Source organism: Dermacentor silvarum, chromosome 4 (genome assembly GCF_013339745.2).
Source record: "Dermacentor silvarum isolate Dsil-2018 chromosome 4, BIME_Dsil_1.4, whole genome shotgun sequence".
Lineage (NCBI taxonomy): Eukaryota > Metazoa > Arthropoda > Arachnida > Ixodida > Ixodidae > Dermacentor > Dermacentor silvarum.
The window spans coordinates 12,698,322-12,720,952 of NC_051157.2; the positions used below are offsets into that span (position 1 = coordinate 12,698,322).

The 22,631-nt window shown below is 47.4% G+C and overlaps 1 protein-coding gene across 3 annotated transcripts; it reads right to left on the reverse strand.

The window, feature by feature from the left end:
- Window positions 1–5,350: 5,350 nt before the first annotated feature.
- Window positions 5,351–20,338, reverse strand: LOC125945171 (uncharacterized). 3 transcript variants are annotated; one of them, XM_049666780.1, is made up of 5 exons: window positions 20,061–20,338; window positions 14,990–15,046; window positions 11,169–11,210; window positions 5,939–5,962; window positions 5,351–5,702 (listed from the first exon to the last, which is right to left on the reverse strand). In XM_049666780.1, exons 1-5 carry the CDS (start codon window positions 20,276–20,278, stop codon window positions 5,693–5,695), a joined length of 351 nt encoding a protein of 116 aa, XP_049522737.1. In that variant the 5' UTR covers window positions 20,279–20,338; the 3' UTR covers window positions 5,351–5,692. The 3 variants fall into 3 exon arrangements, 2 of the variants coding, with proteins under 2 accessions (XP_049522737.1, XP_049522738.1); XR_007466671.1 differs by lacking the exons at window positions 14,990–15,046; window positions 20,061–20,338 and adding an exon at window positions 12,334–12,430; XM_049666781.1 differs by lacking the exon at window positions 5,939–5,962.
- Between the last annotated feature and the right edge of the window lie 2,293 nt (window positions 20,339–22,631).

Below are 22,631 nucleotides of genomic sequence, written 5' to 3' on the forward strand. Positions count from 1 at the left end.
TCGAAATTGTTGATGATATTACCCTGCTTATCTTTCAGTGCATACATCTTACCTTGTCCTATGCCAAGTTTTCTTCTCACTGATTTCATGCTGTGTCCATATTTTACTGCTTCCTCAATCTTTTGCCCGTTATAATTTGGAATATCCCTTACTTTCTTCTTGTTGATCAGTTTTGACAGTTCAGCGAATTCGATCTGATCTCTCGAGGTTGCGACTTTCATGTTTTGTCGTTTCTTTATTAGGTCCTTTGTTACTTGGGAGAGCTTGCCTACTGATTGCCTTGGTGCCTTGCCTCCCACTTCAATTGCTGCTTCTGATATCAGCCTAGTTACGGTTTCATTCATGACCTCTATGTTGTCTTCATTTTCCTGTTCTAAAGCTGGGTATTTGTTTGCGAGCACCAGCCTGAATTCGTCTGCTTTTACCCTTACTGCGTCTAGGTTGGCCTGTTTCTCCTTCACAAATTTTACTCTTTCTGTCTTCAAATTGAGAGAAATCGCAGACCTCTCTAACCTATGGTCACTGCACTTTACCCTACGTAACACTTCTACATCCTGCACTATGCTGGGATCGGCAGAGAGTATGAAATCTATTTCATTCATTGTTTCTCTATTAGTGCTTTACCAGGTCCACTTCATGTTGCTGCGCTTCCTGAAGAAGGCATTCATTATTCGGAGCCTATTCCTTTTCTCGAATTCTACCAACATCTCTCCTCTAGTGTTGCTAGAATCGATGCCATAGTTGCCAAGTGCTTGCTCACCAGCCTGCTTTTTCCCCACTTTTGCACTGAAGTCGCCCATTACTACAGTTTATTGATTTTGCATCTTCTCATCGCTAATTCATCATCTTTATGAAACTGTTCTATTTCATCATCGTGACTGGAGGTTGGGGCGTAGGCTTGTACTACCTTCATTATATACCTCCTATTCAGCTTTATTACGACGACCACTACCCTCTCATTAATGCTGTAGAATTCACGAATGTTGCCTGCTATGTCCTTATGAATTAGGGAATGCTACCCCGAATTCTCTCTTATCTGGAATACTTCTGTAGCAGAGGACGTGGCCGTTAGTCAGCACTGTGTAAGCCTCACCAGTTCTTCTAACCTCACTAAGGCCAATAATATCTCACGCAATGCCTAATAATTCCTCAAATAGCCCTGCTAAGCTAGCCTCACTCGAGAGGGTGCGCGTGTTGAACGTTACCAGGTTCAGATTCCATACATACATATACATGCACACAAACACGCAAATGTGATTGGGAAATGGGAAATTATAGAAGTGCTCCTGAAATACTTTAAGAACGCTCTTTGTTACAGTGGGAGTGATCCATTTGTGGTTGTACTAAAACGAGTAGCACTGGGAATTGAAGAGGTTCAGGTTGAAGCCTGAAATGAAGAGAGAAATTTGAACTGGTCAAATAGCGGTGGTCGTCAACAATCACATTTCCTTGTTGTTAGTAGCAGGGACCTAATGAGGTGAAGCAGCGGACTTTCGCATATTCCCTACCTTCGGCATCCGTGTACACGGAGGGGGGTCTGTAACGGTTATATTGCACATCAGTGAAGAAATGCGCATGCAGGTCGCAGGCCGGATCGAGCAGGTAGCAGGATCCGTTGCCTGCACCTGACTCTGTGCTGGACGCGCCGCACAAATTGGACGCCGCGTGAATAGTTCTGGAGAAAAAAAAAAAAAAAACAGGAAGTGTACTTCACATACTAGTCCGTTGTATTCGTTCATTGTCTAGCATTTGCGCTTCCAAGTCGCTTTTCAAAAATCCCATATAAGTACATCTCAGTACATCTCCAGGACACCAGAATGGGCAAATGTGCTTTAGTTTGCAAGTTTTATTTCTTCTATGTTTTTTTTATTGTAAAGTCGGTGCCCACCAGCTGCCTCGAAAATTGACTCACAAATTGGTGAACCTACAGAAATGGATACATGCGAAAGAGCAAAACCAACAATTCCTGTTAGCGCCACCTGTCGCGGTAGCTTAGTGGCTAATAGCGTTGCGTTGCTGAGCTCGAAGCTACGGGGCCGATGCCGGTCGAGGTGGTCGCATTTCGATAGAGTCCCAAGTGGTCGAAATTAATCCGGAGTCTGCCACTACGGCGTGCCATGTAACCGCGTTCAAACGGGGCTTCTGGTTCCTACAGCCGTCTGCAACGATTCTATTTCATGGGTCTTATCGTTACGATCAGGTTGCACCACACAGTCCTTGTCTTTGCCTTCTCCAAGTACCATTGCCGCTGTTGGCGCATAAGAATGCTGACGTTTCAGTGGTCCCGCTCAAGTCGGAGCGCTGATTTGTCCGACGTTTACATACGCGCAGCAAATGGGTCGGGCTGGGTCAACCTACGCCATGCCACCAGGCTGACTCAGCCCGACTCGACGGTCGCTCATGACGCCTTCGTATAGTATTATCGGAATTAATTGAGGAAAGTTACTCGTCACCAAATATGCCTTCCACTGTCTTTCCATTTACATGAGCCTCAGTTTCATAATATTGGCAATCGTGCGTTCCTGTCCTTGCGCAATTTACAACATGATTGATGAGAAGGAAGGAATGGACGAGGAAGCCTGCGAAACTCATCATTGCGAACAAACTAGGCCATCAGACAGTTGCTCTGTCTCTTTTCCAGCAGTGAAATTGTCAGTTATTCATTTGCACTTCTGCCTTATTGATTGATTGATTGAGTCCCAACGTCCCAAGGCAACACTTAGGGCCCATTCACACTTTCCACTAGGCGAGGTCGCGTGACCGATTGCGACTGGCGACCAGAAAACTACTCAAGACGAACGATGTTCACACTTACAAATGCGACCGACGAGTCGCTAAACTGAAATGTCTCACGATATGCCGTTTACGTCTGCTTGAAATGTCATCGCCGCATAAAATAAGCGTCAGCGTATACGGACGTCCTGTTCCTTCGTATCTGATTGGTTCAGCTGTTCTGCGACTGCGGTCGCGCGACTGAAAAATCGAGCAGTGAGCGACTGGCCCGGAACGGTCGCATTTCGAGAAAAGCGACCATTTGCGACTACTTGCGACTGGTCGCTTTGCGACTAACTTGGTCGCGCGACCTCGCCTAGTCACAAGTGTGAATGGGCCCTTAGGCTGCGAAAGAGGCTGTAGTGGTAGGATTCGGATTAATTTGGACGATCTTTGTTTTTTGCTTTTAATGCGCAGCCAAAGCTTGGTACACGGGCATTTTCGTACTTCGCCGCCATCGGAACGCGGCCGTCGCAGCCCGGAATCGAACCCGCATCCCCGCGCTCCACAGGACAACGCCAAAGCCATTGGGCCACAACGGCTGATGTCTTTGCCTTACGAAAGCGTCTTGGAAACCTCTAGTAAGTTGCTTAGGACGAGCTTAGAAACGAGGAACAATATTAGTAAATGATAACTCTAGTAAATACTCTCTCTCTCTCTAACTGATTCGTAAAATTCGTCACCTTGTGTCTTGTTCTCCCACGCCTCATCTACAAATCGCGATTGCACAAAATCGCGACGAAGGTTCGAGCAAACGGGAAAACGCGTTTATTTCGGACAGCGGAGCTCTAGCGCAAAGTAACTACATATGTCCGCATTAGGGGTAGGTTATATTAAAATCGTAATCCGAAACCCTCCACTACGGCATGTCTTGTGGGCTCTACATGTGTTGCTTTCAGACCTTACACTCAATGATTCAAATGCGACATAATGTCACAACAATACTTAATAGAGCGATATACTCGAAAACGGATTTACAGACATCAAGATAAGTTGGAACGAGAGAACCACGGTACGCAAGACAAGGTATGTGAAAATTGAGAAAAGGTGCTGCGGGCGGTGTCAGATCGTTGTTACGGCGAGGAAAATATAGTATTACGTCCTGCAAATAGCTGCCCAGCATAGCAGAAAATAAAATAAAGAGAAGGTGACACGGTGAACATGCCTGCATTTCGTCACTCATGTGTGGAACTTCCTGCAGTAGCGTGCTCGTTCTCCGTTTTGCAAGCAAAGAATATTGTTCGATGATCGATAAACGACGACAAACGCTCGTATGCACATACTCACAGGATTAGAAGCCCAGCAGCTCTGCAGTTTGTGTGCATCGAGCCCCATCGAGGTAAACACATGATGGTGATGATAATGATGAACATTTATCATGGCTCGTACCCACTAAGGGGGATATGTAAAAAAATTGGACAGCAGTAGGTAGCTCTAAAGAAAATTGTAGGCTAATACCTAGAAGCTTCTCCTGCGCACTTTGCTGCGCGAGGTCCCTTTCTCCTGTTTGGTGATGATGATGTTTAAGAAAACAAAATAAATGCCGATCAAGAAGTGCACGTGCCGTCCGGATCAGGTCCGGATGTACCCGAAGCCAACCAACAAAATGAATGCATCAAAATGCCCTTCGCGGTCATACAGCGGCTGTGTAATTGTATTCTTCTTAACACGAGATTGGGTTCCGACCGCAAAAGTCCCATCTCAATGTTTGAAGAACGCACAATGGTCCCTGTGTCTTATAGCGCAGGCGGAGCTTTGAGACGCAGTACAATAAATCAATAAATCAATCGATCGATCGATCAATGAATGAATGAATGAATGAATCAATCAATCAATCGCGGCATCATGACACCCTGTTAGGCCTTCTTATGAAAACTAGACAATGTGCGAGAGGTGTAAGCGAGTTGTTCGAAGGAGAATTTTTGAATGTAACTTTGACATTACATGCGACGTTTCGAGTAACTTGGGAGCTGCACGCACAAATTACACCCGGTGACACCGACCAACTCGCGAAGGCACAGAGGAATGTTTGGCCAAACAGAACGATGGCTCCAGAATTTGATGCGATTGTGTGTAAAAAGAAACCTTACGACGGAAATTGGCAGCAATACCAGTTTATTCACTTTAATCACAATGTGCAGCAATGATATTGGTCGTTAAATAAATGCGCTTATCATCAACGCAACTTAGTTGACACAGTACATTAACGATGGAGGTCTTCTGCGGGCCACAACAACATTGAAAGTAATTGGGTAACGGCTATGACCACATGATGCGAGAAAAGTATGATAAAATTGTGCGTTTTCGCAGAATCCGATAACGTAGTGCTAAGAGCTCGAAGAATATCGGGTGTGATAAAGTTAAGACTGAGGCAAAGGTCAAGAAAATATACATTACAGTTTTCACCTGGCTTTTAGACTCTCTTCTACAATGACAGCATACAAACTCGCTACAAGATGTTGAAGAGATATTAACATGTATTTTACCCAATAGGCACGGTGCACAGAAACTATTTGATGCTGTATATGTTTGAAAAAAAAAGAAAAGAACAAGTGAAAAAAATAACTAAGCGCACAACCAGACGAGGACAGTCAAATATGATGGGAGACACACGCGCGCTATGTGTGTCTCCCGTCTTCTTTCACTTCCTGGTCTGGTTGTGTGCTTAAAGTTTTTGTCATGTCTTACCAACAGGCCCAAACTTCCACATAATTGAAAAGAAGAAAGCTACGCTCATATTACGAAAAAAGAAGCACCGGTTTTTGCTGCCGTGCGTTACCTAACATCTAAACTCTACACGAGATTGAGTGTAAGCATGCGCCATCGACCTGATACGCGCTATTTTGCAGAATATATTCTAAAATGTGAATGTTCAGCTTCAGCCCATCAAGTTCAGCTTCAGCCCATCAGGATCAGCTTGTCATGAAATTCTGGAAAAGAAAGAAGACAAACAATAAGTTTGGCCAACGGAATTATTCGGTGTTATTAGCAATAGCGTGTAGTGTGGGATAATGTCATGAGAGGTATCAACACAATCCGTTCTTACCAAGATCGTCTTCGGCAATTATGGATCAAGAAAGGAGATGCGCACAATTACAAAAAAAAAGCAATCTAAATGATAATGTAAAATAAGCGGGAAGGTAGCTCGTCCTAAATGCATGCTTACTGTGCGATGAAGTTGCGTTTAGGTCTGAAAGAAAAAAAAAGCGAGTTAATATGTTGTAACTGGCACGTAAACAAGTAGTTGTTCTTCACAAATACGAGATTTCATATTCCCTATTGTCGCAAAGGCAATCCTTAGAACTGGCGCAATTTGATTTAGCGGGAGGCTTTAAGGAAAAAAGCGAAATAAGAAAAGGAAACTTACTACAAGCTTATGCATTTGATAAGAGCCCATGAGACCCAGGTGGCGGACTAAAAAATTTTTACGCCTTTCGAATGTTATCTTGCGCTGAACTATAATCTTCATACGTCTTGCATGCTCTTCCTTTATTTGACACATTGTGCTCTTTACTTTCCTGTCAGGATTGCTATGTCTCGCTGCTATACCCGCATGCCGTTCGTGGTCGGAAAGTACCAATAACGCAGCGTTAAACAACGTAAATACGTGAAAAATAGAGCACCTTCGTTGTTGGGGGACTACACAAGATCCAAAGGATGCAAATTGTTCTCAAGTGTGTACGTGAAAAGTGCGAATGAAATAAGCAGAATGAACGATAGTTCTCTTTTACTGTTCACCTTGAGCTTGCGGTGTTAATCACTAGCTATAACTGGGGCATGAATTCACGAAGCAATCCCGACAGTAATCACGGCGCTATCTTCGCAGCAATCCCGTCTGACGTTTCGTTTTATCAGCACCTTAGATACGGTAACGCTTAAGTACTGCGGTATTTTTAGGCGCGCGTTAGCTGAACCTGAACATCATGGGCTAAGACAATCTTAGCCCACGATGAACAGCGAAGCAAACTTATCGTGGCTGAAGCAATTGAAATAGCAAAAAAAAAAAAAAATAGCGCTTCCTGCATGGGCGACCGGAGGTAGCAGGTTTGAGCGGTGTTCTCGACGCCAGCTGCCAGTAAGTTCATTTGGAACCTACCGAGGCCGCAGTATCAGTACGAAACACTATGACCTCAGCTGTCGTGCGCATGCGGGACAGTGCACAATGCGCTCGCGCGTGGCAACGACAGCACCCCTGAGTTGAGGGGTTTATCAAGCGCATGGAAAGAGCGAGATAGGTTCATTTATGTGAAGACCAATTTTGATGAAACTGCAGTGGATGGCGCCTGTAAATGTGAGCAGAAGACCGGAACCTTCTCAGAGGCTTGTTGTCGCTGCTGATTCCTTATTCGTGGTTGATATGACGAATAAGTGTTATAGCGCTATGCGTACTTGACAGATACTTTTGAGGAGATACTCTCTTACAGAGTGCTGCGGCGCCTATAGCATATGCACATGCCGTACGTAATCAGTAGGCGGCTTCCGTAAACAACCCTGAATCCCAATTGAAATGTCGTACCCAATGTGGCTCACAGCTTACTTCGAGGCGACTGCCCTACGGAAAAAAAAAAAAAAAACGCCGGCAGATCCCACGCCCTGTGGGAGTCTTTGTTATGCGAAGCAGTGTGCGGGCAGCCTACCAAGTTAACGAAACGACCATGAGAGCACCAAGACGTAGGGGGCTCTTTCATGACCTACATGACACGCATGTCACGACATTCATGTCATGAGTCCTCAGGAGTCCCTTTAGCTACACCTAAGAGACCTTAGGGCGAAAGCCTTAGTCACACTCGTGACTATGACTTCTACCAACATCCTATAGTGTTTCCTTCACTTAGTACCCACGTCCGAACCCATTTCAGTGTTTTTCAGTGTTAACGATTTTTTTCGCTGAGTCATTGACGTTTTTTTCTGAGTCATGCTCATGACTATGACTTCTACCAGCATCCTGTATCCTGCATCCTTCACTTAGGACCCACGTGAGAACCCATTTGAGTGGTTTTTCAGTGTTAATCTTCTTCCGCTGAGTCATTGTCATTTTGCTGAGTCATGCTCATGACTATGACTTCTACCAGCATCCTGTATTGTTTCCTTGACTTAGTACCCACGTGCAAACCCATTTGAGTGGTTTTTGAGTGTTAAACTTTTTCGATGGGTCACTGTCATGACCTACATGACACGCATGTCATGACATTTTTGTCATGACCTATCACTGATGTTCGTCATGCCCTCCTGTCATGATATATCAATTTTGGTACCTACCAAGTTAACGAAACAGCCATGAGGGCAGACGTAGGCGGCTGTTTGACGACCTACATTACACGCATGTCATGATATTCATGTCATGACATATCATTTATGTTCGTCATACACTCTTGTCATAGTATGCCGATTTTGGCACATAACAAGTTAAAGAAACGACCATGAGAGCTGAGAGCACAAAGTCGTAGGTGGCTACATAGATAGATACGGTCAAAGTAGCAAATGTTCGCCAAGAAATGCTTCGCACGAAAAAAAAAAAAATCCGAGGATACCTGAGCACTTCTTATGAGTTGTGAATTCAAACACACGACAACCGCGTGGGCACTCGGACAGCATTTATTACGCCTGCAAGTAACATTTCGAGCAGGCCACGTACCTATATTGACATCATTAAGGGTTCGCACGAAGAAAAAATTACTCCATCTCCCGCTAAAGGGAACCATGTGTGGATGCGAAGCAGCGGGGAGATGGTTAGATTGAGCGGGAGATGGTTTCGCGGCAGCGGCCCGAGCGCTCATCGCCGCGCTGCACAGGAGAAAGAATGAAGCGCGTGCGCTCCGTCATTTTCATACCGCGGAACTACCGTGGCACCCCCAGCGGAGTATGCAACTGTCGCACCACCTGTCGTGCGCGCCGCTCCGGATTCCTAAAGGAGAGAAAGGGGGAGCGTAGGAGAGGAGAGAGAGGGGGAGGGGACGCGCATGGGCTGTGGGGATGTGGGACGCCGCGGGACGGACAAAGCCCCCGCCATAAGCTGCTTCGCATCTAAAACAATAATGTGCAACTGAACGCCGCTGAGCGGTCCTTCGAGTTTTGCGCTGGGAGTAATCTACCATAGCGTTTCATACTTTCAGAGCCAACAAGCAGCAGTAGCCTGCGGTGCCAGCGCCGCATGCCACCGACGTTCTGAGCAACGAGAGACCGAGGAGCACCAGCGGCCACCGAGGCCGGCAGGTGCACGCAGCAGCTAAGCCCAGTGGGAATGAGAGAGAGGGAGAGAGAGATACGGACCGCGCGCCGGGTTTCGAAAGCGAGACGGCGGCACCAGCACGCGCGCGACTGCCTCGCCTGCGACAACTCACATCCCCCCGTGGCGTCGCGTCACCGTATCTGCTCCATCTAGGCGCGCTGGTGAGGTGGTGCCGAGACGATCCCCTCTCCCCTCACCCAACACCGTTTCACCCGATCCACTTCGTCGAGGCGCGCACGTGACGTGGCGTTGCAGCCAATGGGAATTTGCCGACGCCTGCCGCCGAATCTGCTGCCGACGCCGTCTTTCTCGGTCGATGGGCCATTTGATGCTTTCGCATCGAAAAGTCGTTTCACTGCGGCTGCGATGGACGAACCAAGGCACCTCCGTAAACACTTATTAGCGAGACCACGGCAGGCATGGATCGCGGGAACAGGCGGTGGCACATGTTTACACCACAAGCTATATCAGCGCCATGTTTGCAGTGGATTCCACGGGTCTAATAATCTGCCAACTACGCATATCGTGGCGGTGCTTGTTTACAGTTCGGACGAGCGACCCATGTTTATGACGTGACGCCGAGTTTTGAGGGTGTTGCAGTTGGAGCGTACACGGCAATATTATAACCCGCCGTGGTGGCTGTGGCGTTGCGCTGCGCCCGAGGCCCCGGCGGCCGCTTTTCGATGGAGTCGGAATGCAAACTGCCTGTGTACCATACATTAGGTGCACGTTAAACAACCTCAGGTAGTCCAAACAGATCCGGAGTCCTCCACTTCGGCGTGCCTCAACGTTATCGTGGTTTTGGCACGTAAAAGCGCAGAATTGAATTAATTAATGACCTTATCAGTATGTTGTTCTTCGAATGATGATTTACATCAACGCGTAGCTTTTCAAAAATATCAATTTAAGGCTCAAGGGGACTTTGGGACGTTTGATAAAACAGGGGCGCCAATGAAATCGAACGCAAAAGTTCCCGTAATTCGTAGAAAGGGAGACACCACGACGGACAAGTCTCAAAATGGTGGTGAAAAATAACCTGCTTGCGCCGAGTAAGCATGCAAATGAATGAATAAATTTCACTTAAGGAGGAATGAATCCAAAGAAAGATTTGCGAAAGAATTATCGCGTTTACCCGAGTCTAAGCCGACTTCGAGTAACTCGCTATTTCGGAATCGAAGGCCTAAAAATAAATCTAGAGACTTTCTCAGATGTAACCCAATAAGCAGATGCTCCAGCAAATGAAATAAGTAGTTAATGCATCACATATAAAACCCACATGCTCGCGTCATGTAGTCGCTCGTCGACCATTATCGAATTCGTTAACTCACTCGATTCCTCTTTTTTTTTGACAGATTGCATTGTTCTCGGTTTAGTCTAGCGCCATTGAAATGAAGTTCTTTAAACAAAATCGCGAAGTGAGTTTAAAATGAATGTATATGCGCGCCCGCCATCCATGCATGTCGCTGGCTTTATTATACCTCTGTTCGGCTGGTTCTCTTCCTCAAATTGGCGCAGTGCTTTTGTATCCACCCCTGAAGCGCCTTGTTAAATGTAATAGGAAGTAATTGCAAGTGTCTTTCTAATACTATGTAGCGCATACAGACGAGGGCGCAAGAAGGCACATGCCCGTTTCTTTCATGCGCCTTCTTGGGGCGTCGTCTGTACGTGCTGCATTAGTATTACAAGATGCCATACCAACAAGCCCACATTACAACACTAGTTGTCTTCGTAAATTATATATGAAACGGCATTCTTAAACCTGGCTACTCCAACTGCATTCTCGAATTTAGGGCCACACGATAGTTCCGTTTTCAAAATTTTGCAAAGTAATAAACATTGACTAAAGTTCCAGTGTGTACGGTATATACCAGATTATTGTGATTGAGGTAGCGGGATCAAATTCCGGCCGCCACGGCTGCATTTCGATGGCGGCAAAATGTGATTGTGCATTGGGTTCACGTTAAAGAACCCCAGGTGGTCAAAATTAATCCGGAGACTCGAATAATCATATCTATGGCGTGCTTCATAATCATATCTTGGTTTTGGCCTGTAAAACCCCAAAACTAAAAAAAAAGGTCTTGTGGCTTGGCGTTTGACCTTAGTGCACGTACAAGAGATATAAACCAGCACTACGACAGCGATATCATGAATGCTGAATGATACTGACCGGAAGTCGATTGTGGAGGTTCTGGTGATGACATTGTTTCCTCTGTACGCGAGAACAGAAGATAGCTTGGTTATAGAGTACACTTTCGAGCTCCCCAACAGCACCGTTTTCGACCCAGGAAAGTGATAAGAGTATCAAGACATGAACAGTTGTACTAGACCTGCAGCCAGTCTACTCTGTAAGTGCGAGTATGATTTGCATTACTACTGTTAACTCCGAAGGGTCACAAGGGGCACGGGAGAAAGGTTGAGTAACTTTAGACTTGTATATTGGATTTCTACAACCGTCTCTCTTTTATTTAGGTTTAGAAGGATGGCATGAATTAATGGCCAAACATTAAAATTTTCTCCGAAATCGATCTTCCCACGACGTCATGGTCGCGTTGAATGTTTCTTCCTTGAGCTTCCTTTTGTTTCTTTTTGTTTCCCTCTTCTTCTCTCTGATAACCACCGGCCTGTATAGAAAGGGCCTAAACATGTGGTTCTAAACTAACTGCTTCATGCGTGTAGTTTAAATAAGCGCTCAGCGTTAATGAAAGCCGAACAGTGCATGTCCATTGTTTTTCTCTTTGTCACCGTTCTGAAGTTTTAAACCTGCAAAAGAATGGGCTACGCTTAGTCTCCAAAACTCCTTGCAGTCCATAGCAAACTAACGCCTGTGTCAACCAATCAGCTAAAGAGAGCCGTCTGAATCTTGCAGAAATGGAAATGAAGGCTTGCCCATGCATCGTGCGCTACAAATCGTTCCTTGAAGCGTCCCTTCAGTCACAGTTGCGTGAAGGACGATCACGCGAGGACATTGGGCAAGCTGTCTTCCGGTTTTCTTTTCTGTTGCGCAGTTAATATGAATTAGTACCAACTCGCCCAGCTGTCAATACTTCTGTTATATATTTATTTTCTGGTTGGCTGACAAAGAAACGATATAGCTCTTGCTGGACCGCAATGAGTTAGTGACAACAGCGCAATAGACAACACACGAAAGACGAGGAAAGGCCGCGGGAAAAGCGCAGTCTTCGTCTTTATGTGTTGTCTATCTGCGCTGTTGTTATAAAATGCAGTTATACCAACTCACGCCAACTTTCCTTCATACTGAGTAGGCGAGATGAGAGTACACACTCGAGCACGAAAAGTCGAAAGGAGCACATGGGAACGAACGGGCACGATACCTTCCGCGACGGCTCGGGCCCCCTTGGAGGTAACAGCCAGGTAGATGACCGGGCTGAGGACGACCACGCTGAGGATGACGATCGTGATGCAGTACACGCACTTCGGCAAGTGCCGGTACGCGCGGCTGCGTGTGCATGAAACGTCCAGTTACGTGTACCCGCCGCGGTGGCTTAGCGGCTATGGTGTTAATTGCGCTGCTAAGCACGAGGTCGCGGGATCAAATCCCGGCAGCGGCGGCCGCATTTCGATGGGGGCGAAATGCAAAGAACGCCTGTGTCCCGTGAATTGGGGGCACGTTAAGGATACCCTGGTGGTCAAAATTAATCCAGAGTCCCCCACTACGGCGTACCTCATGATCAAATCGTGGTTTTTGGCACGTAAAACCCCGGAATCCAATTCAAGTCAGTTACGTGCTTCACTGTCCTACTATTATACTAGCATAGCACTACATTGGCTGTATTTTTCTGATTAGCTATATACACCACATTTCCAGCTTTTAACAACAGAATCCCAAGAAAAGTATTTTGTGACGTTCCGTTTCATGTTACATTCTTTTTTTTTTCTTACCGCGCTCTGATCTAAGTGGCCGATCCCAGCAATAACGATGGATAGGTGGCGTGCGGGTCATGTCAGGAGCAATGACGAATGACGAAAATAGTAGAAACGGTCCTGGTATGGCGTTTAAAAGGGAGAATAAAACCGCAGCTTCCTACGCAAATTACGTTTATTGTTTCCAGGACATGGAAATGTCCTGGACATTTGTTTGTCAAAATAAAATATCACGTGAATTAAATTGAAATGGAATTAAATTTTGCAGCCGGTATGTTTTGCTGGCCATCAGTTCGGGAATGAGACATGGGCCAGGGTATCGAACTTGAACGAACTCGACCGTCATCGGGTGCTCGGTCAACGTCAGCCGCAAAATCACTTGTTAACTGCAAATTCGATTGACAGTTACCTTGAATGCAGGAACTTGTAATAAAGAAGACATGAAGGAGTAAAGAAGGAAAGGAGGTAGCCTAAGTCCGGTGCCAACTTTTCGATAAGAGGTGAGTAAATCGATTAATGAATGGGGCTAGTTGATGACATTGTAACTTCAGTGCAAGCTGCGTACGACAAAAGGAAGAACACGTACGCGTACTTCGCTAATTTGAGTCGCTCTTATCTGCAAGACAAAAACATGAAAGCTGCATAGACAAGAACAATTGTCTAGTCCCAGGAAGCGGAAGTCCCCGTAGCCAGATAAGGCCGGTAGCGGCCTCTTCTCACTAAAATTAGTGAGACCGATAGGGTTCACGTTATTTAGCCTATGCTCGTTAGATAACGGGCAACTAACAGCCACCAAGGCAATAAAAGGTTAGAATGAATCATAATTCAGGGTACAATACACAAATTTTAGAAGATGCTGTTAGCTACAAAAACAAATAAAATAAAAATAAAACATAGCATAAAAAATTAATAACCAGAGATCAGGCAGTCGAATGAGTGCGTTCTCTAGGGCTGGTTGGTTCATGACTTATTGGAAAAAAACAATGACTGAACTCATTTTACGATGACTGCCGACGGTAATGCTTTTAACATTGAACCAATATAGCGACAGAACTTATATTGCCACCGTCAAAACGGGTTATGAGGCCTGTACTGCAGCGATACACTCTTCTTTCGCGCTTCCCTAAGAACACTTGGCGCCATCTAGCACCACCGCCGTGAAGCCTGCGCGTGGGATCCGAAATGCATGACGCGCCGGTGCGTGCAAACACTTAGAAACGGGTAATGCGGCAACCGAGGTTCTCTCTCTCGATCTTCTTTCTGGACACGCTGCACCATCTGGTGGCGCTGCCGAGAAGTCCGCACGTAGCTTCCGAGACGAGAAGCAGTGCGGTGCAGTGCCCGCAAACGCTGAGAATTGATCCCTCACTTGCCGCACAAACAGTGGCACATACGCAGTGACCCAAGTTGGCGAGAGATTCACTGAACAGCGACACATGCCCAGTGCATTTGTGGTGTAGTCTGCAAAAGCGCCGGGTTGCTGTCCTTGAGGAACCCTTGTGACGGGGGTTCAATTCCGTTCAGCGTGGAATATATTTGAGGGATCTTTTTCACGATTGAAGAGCGGCGCACACCTACTGGCACGTACCCAAGTTGGCATCAAATAGGTTCGTTGAAGACCAGCACAGACTGAATGGCACAGACCCAGTGCTTCGAGTCGGCGTCGAATATTTTCTGCGGACAGCGATACGTACCCAGACTCGCATCTACTGCGAAATGAAAGGGGCTCATTGAAGAGCGGCACATATATACACATTACCACATACTCAGAGACCCAAGTTGCTCCGATGGTTGGTTCCGAACCCTGTTTCCTCAGCAGCTGCCCGATGAGCTACCCATTCGACCATAAACTACCCAGTGACTCAGTCAGGTAGGCGGGAAAACGGTTAGATATATACATACATTGAAACTTACATAGATAGCCTCCGGAAAGTCCGTGAAGTACCCTAAAAATGATTACAAAATTTCGAAGATGGGACACAGAGGGCCATAAACAGACACAACGAAGCATTGTTGTGTTTTGTTGTGTCTGTTTCTTAACCTCTGTGTCTCATCTACGCACTGTTTTTTCACGATAAACCGTCTAGCGAGTCCGTGGTGACTTACATGCTGAAAGAGACAGATTTTTTGCTCGAACTGCCCGACTCCGGCGATGCACTGGTGCTGTAAGCGAGCGGAAAGAGAGAAAAAAAAAGGAAAAGGAATGAAGTCGCTGTGGTCTATAAACAGTACGCAATACTAAAACAATTTTTTTTTGCTCACGCTTTGTTACCCCTTTACTGCTGTGTTGACGACTGCCTCGTGAGGTTCCTTGGGGTTAATGTCAAATTCAGTAAAATTCAGCGACTGCTTTTTTCAAAAAAACCAGCTCACGGAAAGGTGGTGTAAGTGTGCTTCTTTGCGAGTGGTGAAGTTCTTGCGGAGAAATTCGAAGATTTACTCCCACTATTATTGTATTTGCGTCTCGGAAGCGCTGTTCGACATTTTACGAACGGGATTTGAGGTCGACATCGTGCCACAGTATGTTTTCTTGCTTTTTTAAAAATGTGATCGTGCGCTGAAAATTTGAAATCGTACAGTCGAAAGTTGTGGAGCCCTTTTTTACTACCGTGTCACTTGTAACCCCACGTGTGGCCTTGGAACGTAAACACAGGACGTAGCACACGTGCTCGCGGATTGTATTGAAGCAGGTGCGACATAAAGAAAGAAAAAAACTGTCAGCGCTTTCACTGGGGTGGAGATGGAAGACGAGCGAAGCTGTACTTTGGTGGGAATTATGCATTTCCAATTATGACAATTAAGATGTGATGGTGTGATTGGTTATTTGAACTATTAAAAAATTAGAAATACATATGATCCGGTGGTTTTCACTTATTTAGTCACCACAGGTACCGTGGCCTTATAGTCGCTACGGTACACCGCCATAGGGTGTACGGCAAATGTTGGCGCGTTCTTCATAAACACGTCGCCAACGCCGCGCGCGTTCGGTGCGAACGCGGGCAAAACGCTGCCGCCGTCGACAACAGTTGTGCGCGTTGTTTGTGTGACCGCACACAACCGCTGTCAAAACGCTGGCAACGTGACGGAACGGCTAAACGCCGTTGTCGACTGTTAGAGGAGAGGCGGGCGAGAGCCCAGAGAGAGTCCGCGGCGCAGGCGGCAGAGGCCGGCAGGGCTACGCGCATGCGCAGCAGTGGGAGAGCGGGCACGCACACGCACGGTCTAGGGTGCCTCGATGCACTCCTCCCCCACCGCTCCCCTTCCACTGGGAAGTTGCGTTTGCTCTCCGCCGTGCGTTCGCTCCCAGTGAAAGCACGCGTCCCTCTCCCTCGCGCGCTTTCACTCGCACATACAGCATACGGCCAATGAGAGTTTTTTCTCTATTTCCGAACGCGACCATCGAAGAGTCAGCCCTTAACAGCTTCGCTGTAAAATTCACCGACGATTACAATACTCACTAATGCGAACTTTGAGTGCAGCTGTTTAGGTGCTTTGAATTCGCGATATATTGTGGCAAAGAATTTTATTCTTAAGGACAGGGTCCTCTCGGCAGCGGCTCTGAGCCTATGCTCGGGCAGCTCGTTTAGTAGCAGCGGCAGACGAAGCATTTCCACCGGTTGCGTCGCTTATTGTTCAGAAAGAAAGCGTGAACACAGGAAAGGGTGGCTCGTGAAGAGCGCATTCTCTAGCTACGGCCGCTGGATAAAAAAAAAAATGTCACAGTTTCGCCCTAAGGGCGAAGCAATGAATGCGATAGCAACACAGCAATGTCATACGAAGTAAGGTGAGCGGCCTTGGTAGCAATATGAATTGTAGTAAACATGAGCTGATTAAGTAAGCAGGTGTGCTGCGGCGTAAGTATACCGACATGAAGAGAGACTCGATGACCACGAGAAGGCGCGTGTGAAACGGTGGTGTTGATGAGAAGCGCTTACCGTGGGCAGCGCGTGCGAAGGGACACATCTGTAGTGCTGCACTGCCGATCTGGGCAGCATTGCATGTGTAGCGTGCGTTGGAAAATGTGGCCCGACTATTACTAACTGAATGAACAAGCGTGGTGTGAGCGCGCACAAACAAACAGGAATAGATCACACTGAATGACTGCAGCCAACAACTCTCAAAACGCTGGCAGCGAGCGCATACGCCGCGCAGCGGGCGAAGGTACGTGCGGTCTATCGCTTCAACGGAAACTGAGCGGCGAATGCACGGCGCATAAAGGTCAGAGCCGTGTGGAGATAAGAGACAGTGCGGTCGAACGAACGACGAGCGCGGTTGTTGGCAGCGTAGAAGTGCGCCCCCCCCCCCCCCCCCCCGCTCCTTCCGGCGCTGGCTTCCCGCTTCCTTGCTTGCGCGTGGGAGAGATAAGAGACTGTGCGGACGAGCGACGAGCGCGGTTGTTGGCAGAGAAATGCCTCCCCCCCCCCCCCCCCCCTGCCCCCTCCGGCGCTGGCTTTCCGCTTCCTTGCTTGCGCGTGGGAGATTGAGTGCGTTCGCTCTCCATGATAGCGCGCGTCCCCGCACGCTTCCGCTGGGGCATACGGCGCGCGACGAAGATTTTATCTATACGGAACCTCACGGCGACGGCGACGGCGACGGCAGAAATCCGGTTGAAGTGTCCATATAATTGCTATCGCAATAAAAGGTGCGGCCTGCCGCGTCGGGCGCGCTGCAATGGGAGCGAACGTGACGGCCGTAGTTGCATTGTCGGCCGCTTGGCTGGGCCGAACAGCGCTAGTCATCGGCGATGGAACGCTTTGTCTTGCAAGCGTGACGGCGTTTCAAGCGCGTTCCTGACGCATTTGCTATGCCGATGCCAGACAACTGCAGCCCCCGACGTGTGGCGCCGCGACGGATCACACCGTTTTCGATGCACGTGGCAGGCCGCACCTTTTTTTTTTATCCAGCAGCCGTGCTCTAGCGGTGGCAGCGCAGGTGAAGTAGCGTATGAGCAGTGGGTCCGAAGCCGACGCCAGCGCTTTGTTTCCATATATGGTAGCGGTGGGCACGCTCGCCGCCTGCCTGGTCGCTGCAGTGAAGCACGTCTCGTGCGGCGCTTCGCTTTCCTCCTCACCCTTTCGCCATACCCTCCTCCTCTGCTTCCCTCCTCGCGCTCTCTTCGCTACCGCCGTCTTTCAGCACCCGCTGCGCTACGATTTCGCTTTCATCCTTCGCTCTGCTCATTCACTCGGTTACGCCGAGGGACGCCGACGCTCAACGTAGGACCGGGCGCCTAAGAGCTGCGCTCTAAAAGTGGACACGGGAAATCCGCTGCCATACCAACCTTGCTAAGCCTCAGAAGAAGCAATTCTCATGTATAAATTTAAGGCCAACGAAAGACACTGCGAATGATGTCAAGTTGAAAACTATCTATGTGTAGAACCGCAGAACACGTCTTGCGCGTCACTACGCTTCCGTTCTCACGCTTTCGCCATACCATCTTCCTCCGCTTTCCTCCTCGCGCTATCTTCGCAATTGCCGTCTTTCATCTCCCGCTGCGCTCCACGCTCGCCCTTTCATCCTTAGCTGTGCTGATTCGCTCGGTTACGCCGAGGATGCCGACGCTCACCGCAGGAACGGGCGCCTAAGAGCTGAGCTCTAAAAAAAAAAGCTTATTTTCACATGACAAGTTTCGGCACACAGTAAGGGTAAACGGCCAGTTCTTCGTACAGAAAATTTTCTACTCCTCTTTCTCGTTCAGCGAAATGAAGAAATAAAGACACACGTTCTGCGCTCTGAAGTCATTTGTCGTGTAAGCCAGTTAACTGGGTATAATTGTTATCGTTCGTTTTCCGCAAAGATAAGCGAAGGAGAACATGCACATCTCACGGGTACCATGGATATTGATTTCTGACGAAAGGTACGATGAGAACAACGATGAATGCGGCATGACGATGACAGATGGAATGACAGCGATGACGACGGCGTGATGACGAATACCACAAAGTCACGACTTCGACACTGCGGCAACAGCGACGACGACGACATGGTGACAACGGTTGCAGAACTACGACAACCACGACAATGACGACGACAGTTCGTTTGACTGACATCCGGGACAGCGAAGAGCTGTCTTAGCGAGAGGAACACCGAGATTGACTGCTGCGCTGGAAGTCGCGCTACGACACCCGCGCTTTACATAGTCAAAGATGAGTGATTATGTGACCTTTTTATCAATGATGATTATGGCAATTACATCACAATGTTGATACATTGCAAATCATATTTGCAGTTTACGGACCCTATATGAGTAAAATATTACCTTCATACCTCTTTTTTGAGCTTACTGATAAGAACTTGAAGCGTGCACTTAGAGCGTGGCACATTTACATCGCGGCGTTACACAAGCAAGCAAGCAAGCTCGAGCCTGTTAAACCATGACTTGCAAAGACTTTTGAATGGAGATTACGCCTAAGTAATTACGCCTAAGCTTAGCCAGCAGTTCTATCCCGTTAGAGTTTCATTACGGCCCACGAGCCTCCTCAGGTCCCGTGTTCACCCTCGTGGACATCGGCTTTCATAATTTTCGAAATCGAGCCTGAAAAGGTAACATAACATATTCTGGCGTAACATAAAGCAAGACGTATAGGCGGCAGTATATGCCAAGCATTTCATAATTTTGATGTCACCGCCTTTGAGAAAATTTATACTTTGTGTGAGACGTACTGCTGCATCGTCACCGACAAAAAAAAGTATGTGTAGTACATTTCAAATGGCAACAGATGACGCAATTCAGGATGAAAAGTGAAGGCAACGAACTGCCACATGATGTTGAGTCTGTAATTAAGTTTTCAGGCAAGCAAAAATGCTCTTTTATCACACCAAACTGGAGAAATGGACTCTGTATACATACACGGAGGTGCTACTGTGAGTACGTACACGTGGCATCTGATAAAAAAAAGTTTTTTATGTTGGTAAAAGACCAGTTGTTAATAAGAACAGACTTTAGATCAACATGCTGAACAAACAGTGCAGAGAACTGGACTACACGTGAAAACTACAACACTGGCGTCTTCCAGTCCAGTTTCCTGCGCTGTTCAGTACGTTCAGCCAACAAGCCCAAATTAGAACTCTTGTGACTTTAAATGTTGTTGAGTCACTAGAATTTTCTCGGACCTGAAGAGAATACTACTCTAATACTCTTTCACATATACATGAACATGCACAGGAGTCTATGTACCTATCCGAGCTGCGCAGACTGGACCTCCTGACCGGTTCGACACCTTCGACGATGATGTGCGGGCGTCGAATGATCTCGGGAAGCGGGTCGCACACCACGCAACCCGCCTGCACGCTCTTATTGGCCACCTTGGTCGTCGCGCTGCCTGCTGGGGCGCCGTCGCTGCCGGGACTGCGGGAACAGCAATGCAGAGATTGAGTAGTCGAGACGACGGACATCGTAGTTGGAGCCGGTATATGTGTACATATACCGGTTTCGTTAACGGTACAAGTTGGCCTTCCCGCTGGATACGCAATGCTCAGTGCTATGCGACCAACACAAGTGCGACGGACATGATTATCACTGACGTCTTGATTATAGAATGGTGACTATAGCACCCACTTACTGTACGCTTCTCTGCCAATAAGAAAACACCTAACCTCCAATGTGTATCGAGACCAGCCTCGCCGCTTCCGCCAAGATATTTAGGGAAACAAGGATGATTTAACTATGACAACACCGAAACAATTAGGCACCGAACAAATCGTTAAACAGGCAATTACTTGCGTAGACCAGGCGCTTTTACGTCAGCAGTTCATAAGCGCATACAGCACTCGAAACTGCTCGGCACGCAGCAACTGAAGCAGCTAATGCAGCCAACAACGCATAGGTCGCGTAGAGAACACATTTGACGACGCTGCTGCCAAGACTTACGTAGAGTGGGATACATCAACTAAAATTGCATGACGATTGAAAGTGATCGTCCGTTCCCTCGACGACTTCGTTTTTTTTTTCGTGAGAGGCTCCAGAACTACACCCTAAACATCAGCGTTTGCTCTCCCGCCAATGATCCCATTCCATCACCCCTACCTGCAGATGCTCCACAACCAAAAGAACCGCGCCCAATTCCTAGACAATAATAAATACATATCTTTTTTCTTTCTCTCATTCCTGTGGGAAGATTTGTCGCTGTATAATTAGCACCCGACTAGGCTAAAATGTCAACCTAATTTTTAGGAGAAGGGTTTGTACTGAATAATTTCGGACTTGGTTGCCGTAAGTCGCCATAGAAGAAGTACAGGTGACAGCTGAACGTGATACTCTTTTTTACAGTATTGCTGTGTCGATCCTTATTTGTGTGCTTAGTATCTTTTCCCGTCGCACAGTCATCATCGTTAAGAGTGCGGCGCGCACCACAGGCTGCTTCGCGAGGAACTAGTCTACCTTAGCAGAACGACAGATTTGAATTATAACATGAATTCTAACTTACAAACCAACTGCACCTTTCTAGTTTTTTTAAAATTATCAGCACTAAATCTGGATTCACTAACTTTATCTTGGCTTCGCAATTTTCTTTCTAACCCGCAGCAATTGACCACCGTTAACAATTTTTCTTCACCCCATTCTAAAGTTTCCTCAGGTGTACCACAGGGGAGCATTCCGATTCCCCTACTGTTTCTTATCTATATTAATGACCTACCCAATAACATATCATGCATGCGCAAATATGCATCATATATTGCCCCATTAACAGTTTTCCTTACCATCATACTCTTCAAAAAGACCTCGACCTAATTAGTGATTGGTGTGACACCTGGCTAATGAAATTAAACTCAACTAAATACAAAGTAATGTCTTTCAGCCGAAAACGTCCTAGTTCTAACTTTTCTGCACGGCATAAAAAAGCCCAACGTTATCTCAAGCTTCATTCCTTAAATATCTCGGCCGTCACCCTTGCTAATAATCTCTCCTGAACTCTTCAAATTACCACCATGTGTGCCGAATGCAGCGAGTTCATGGGGGTATTGACGTCGCAGCCTTCGAAACTTGCCTTCTCTTGTCCACAAGCTAGCTTTGCAAACATTCTTCCGCCCACAACTTGACTTTTCCTCTCCGATCTGGTCCCTCTATCAAAAGTACCTCACCCGCCGTGGTTGCTCAGTGGATATATGAGGTACGTTCGATTCACCATGCACCGCCTGAACCAGTTCACGAGGTGCTGCACCTTGCCATTCGTTTCAGCGGTGCAGCAATGGCGCCCGCTGAACCACGCCATTCGTTTCAAAAGGTGCAGGAAAGGTGCAAGGCTGGTTCATGGTTTTCCTGCACCCACTCCACTGTCGGTGCCGCCTTGGTGCAGGCGTACAGGTGCGCGGCAGCAGCGCAGCAGACGACACAGCACATGGGCGCGAGCGCCGTTAAAACCCCGCTTATGCACGTCTGATGTGTCTACGCAAGTGTGGTGTGTATTTACGCCCCAGCATTCGATCATATCTGCAGTTCAGGACCTCTCAAACTTACGCACTCCGTGCACATTAGTCGGACATAACATAACGCCTGCACCGCGTCTGCACCTTGGCATTCGTTTCGAGTGTCGCGCTGTGCCTGCACCACAGAAATCGAGCTGCACAATTTCTGAACTTCTCGTGAACCACCGTGAACTGGTTCACAGTGGTGCAGGCGAATCGAACGGACCTATGGTGTTGGGCTGCTGAGCACGAGGTCGCGGGATCTTATACCGGCCACGGCGGCCGCATTTCGGTGGGGGTGAAATGCGAAAACACTCGTGTACTTAGATTTAGGTACACGTTA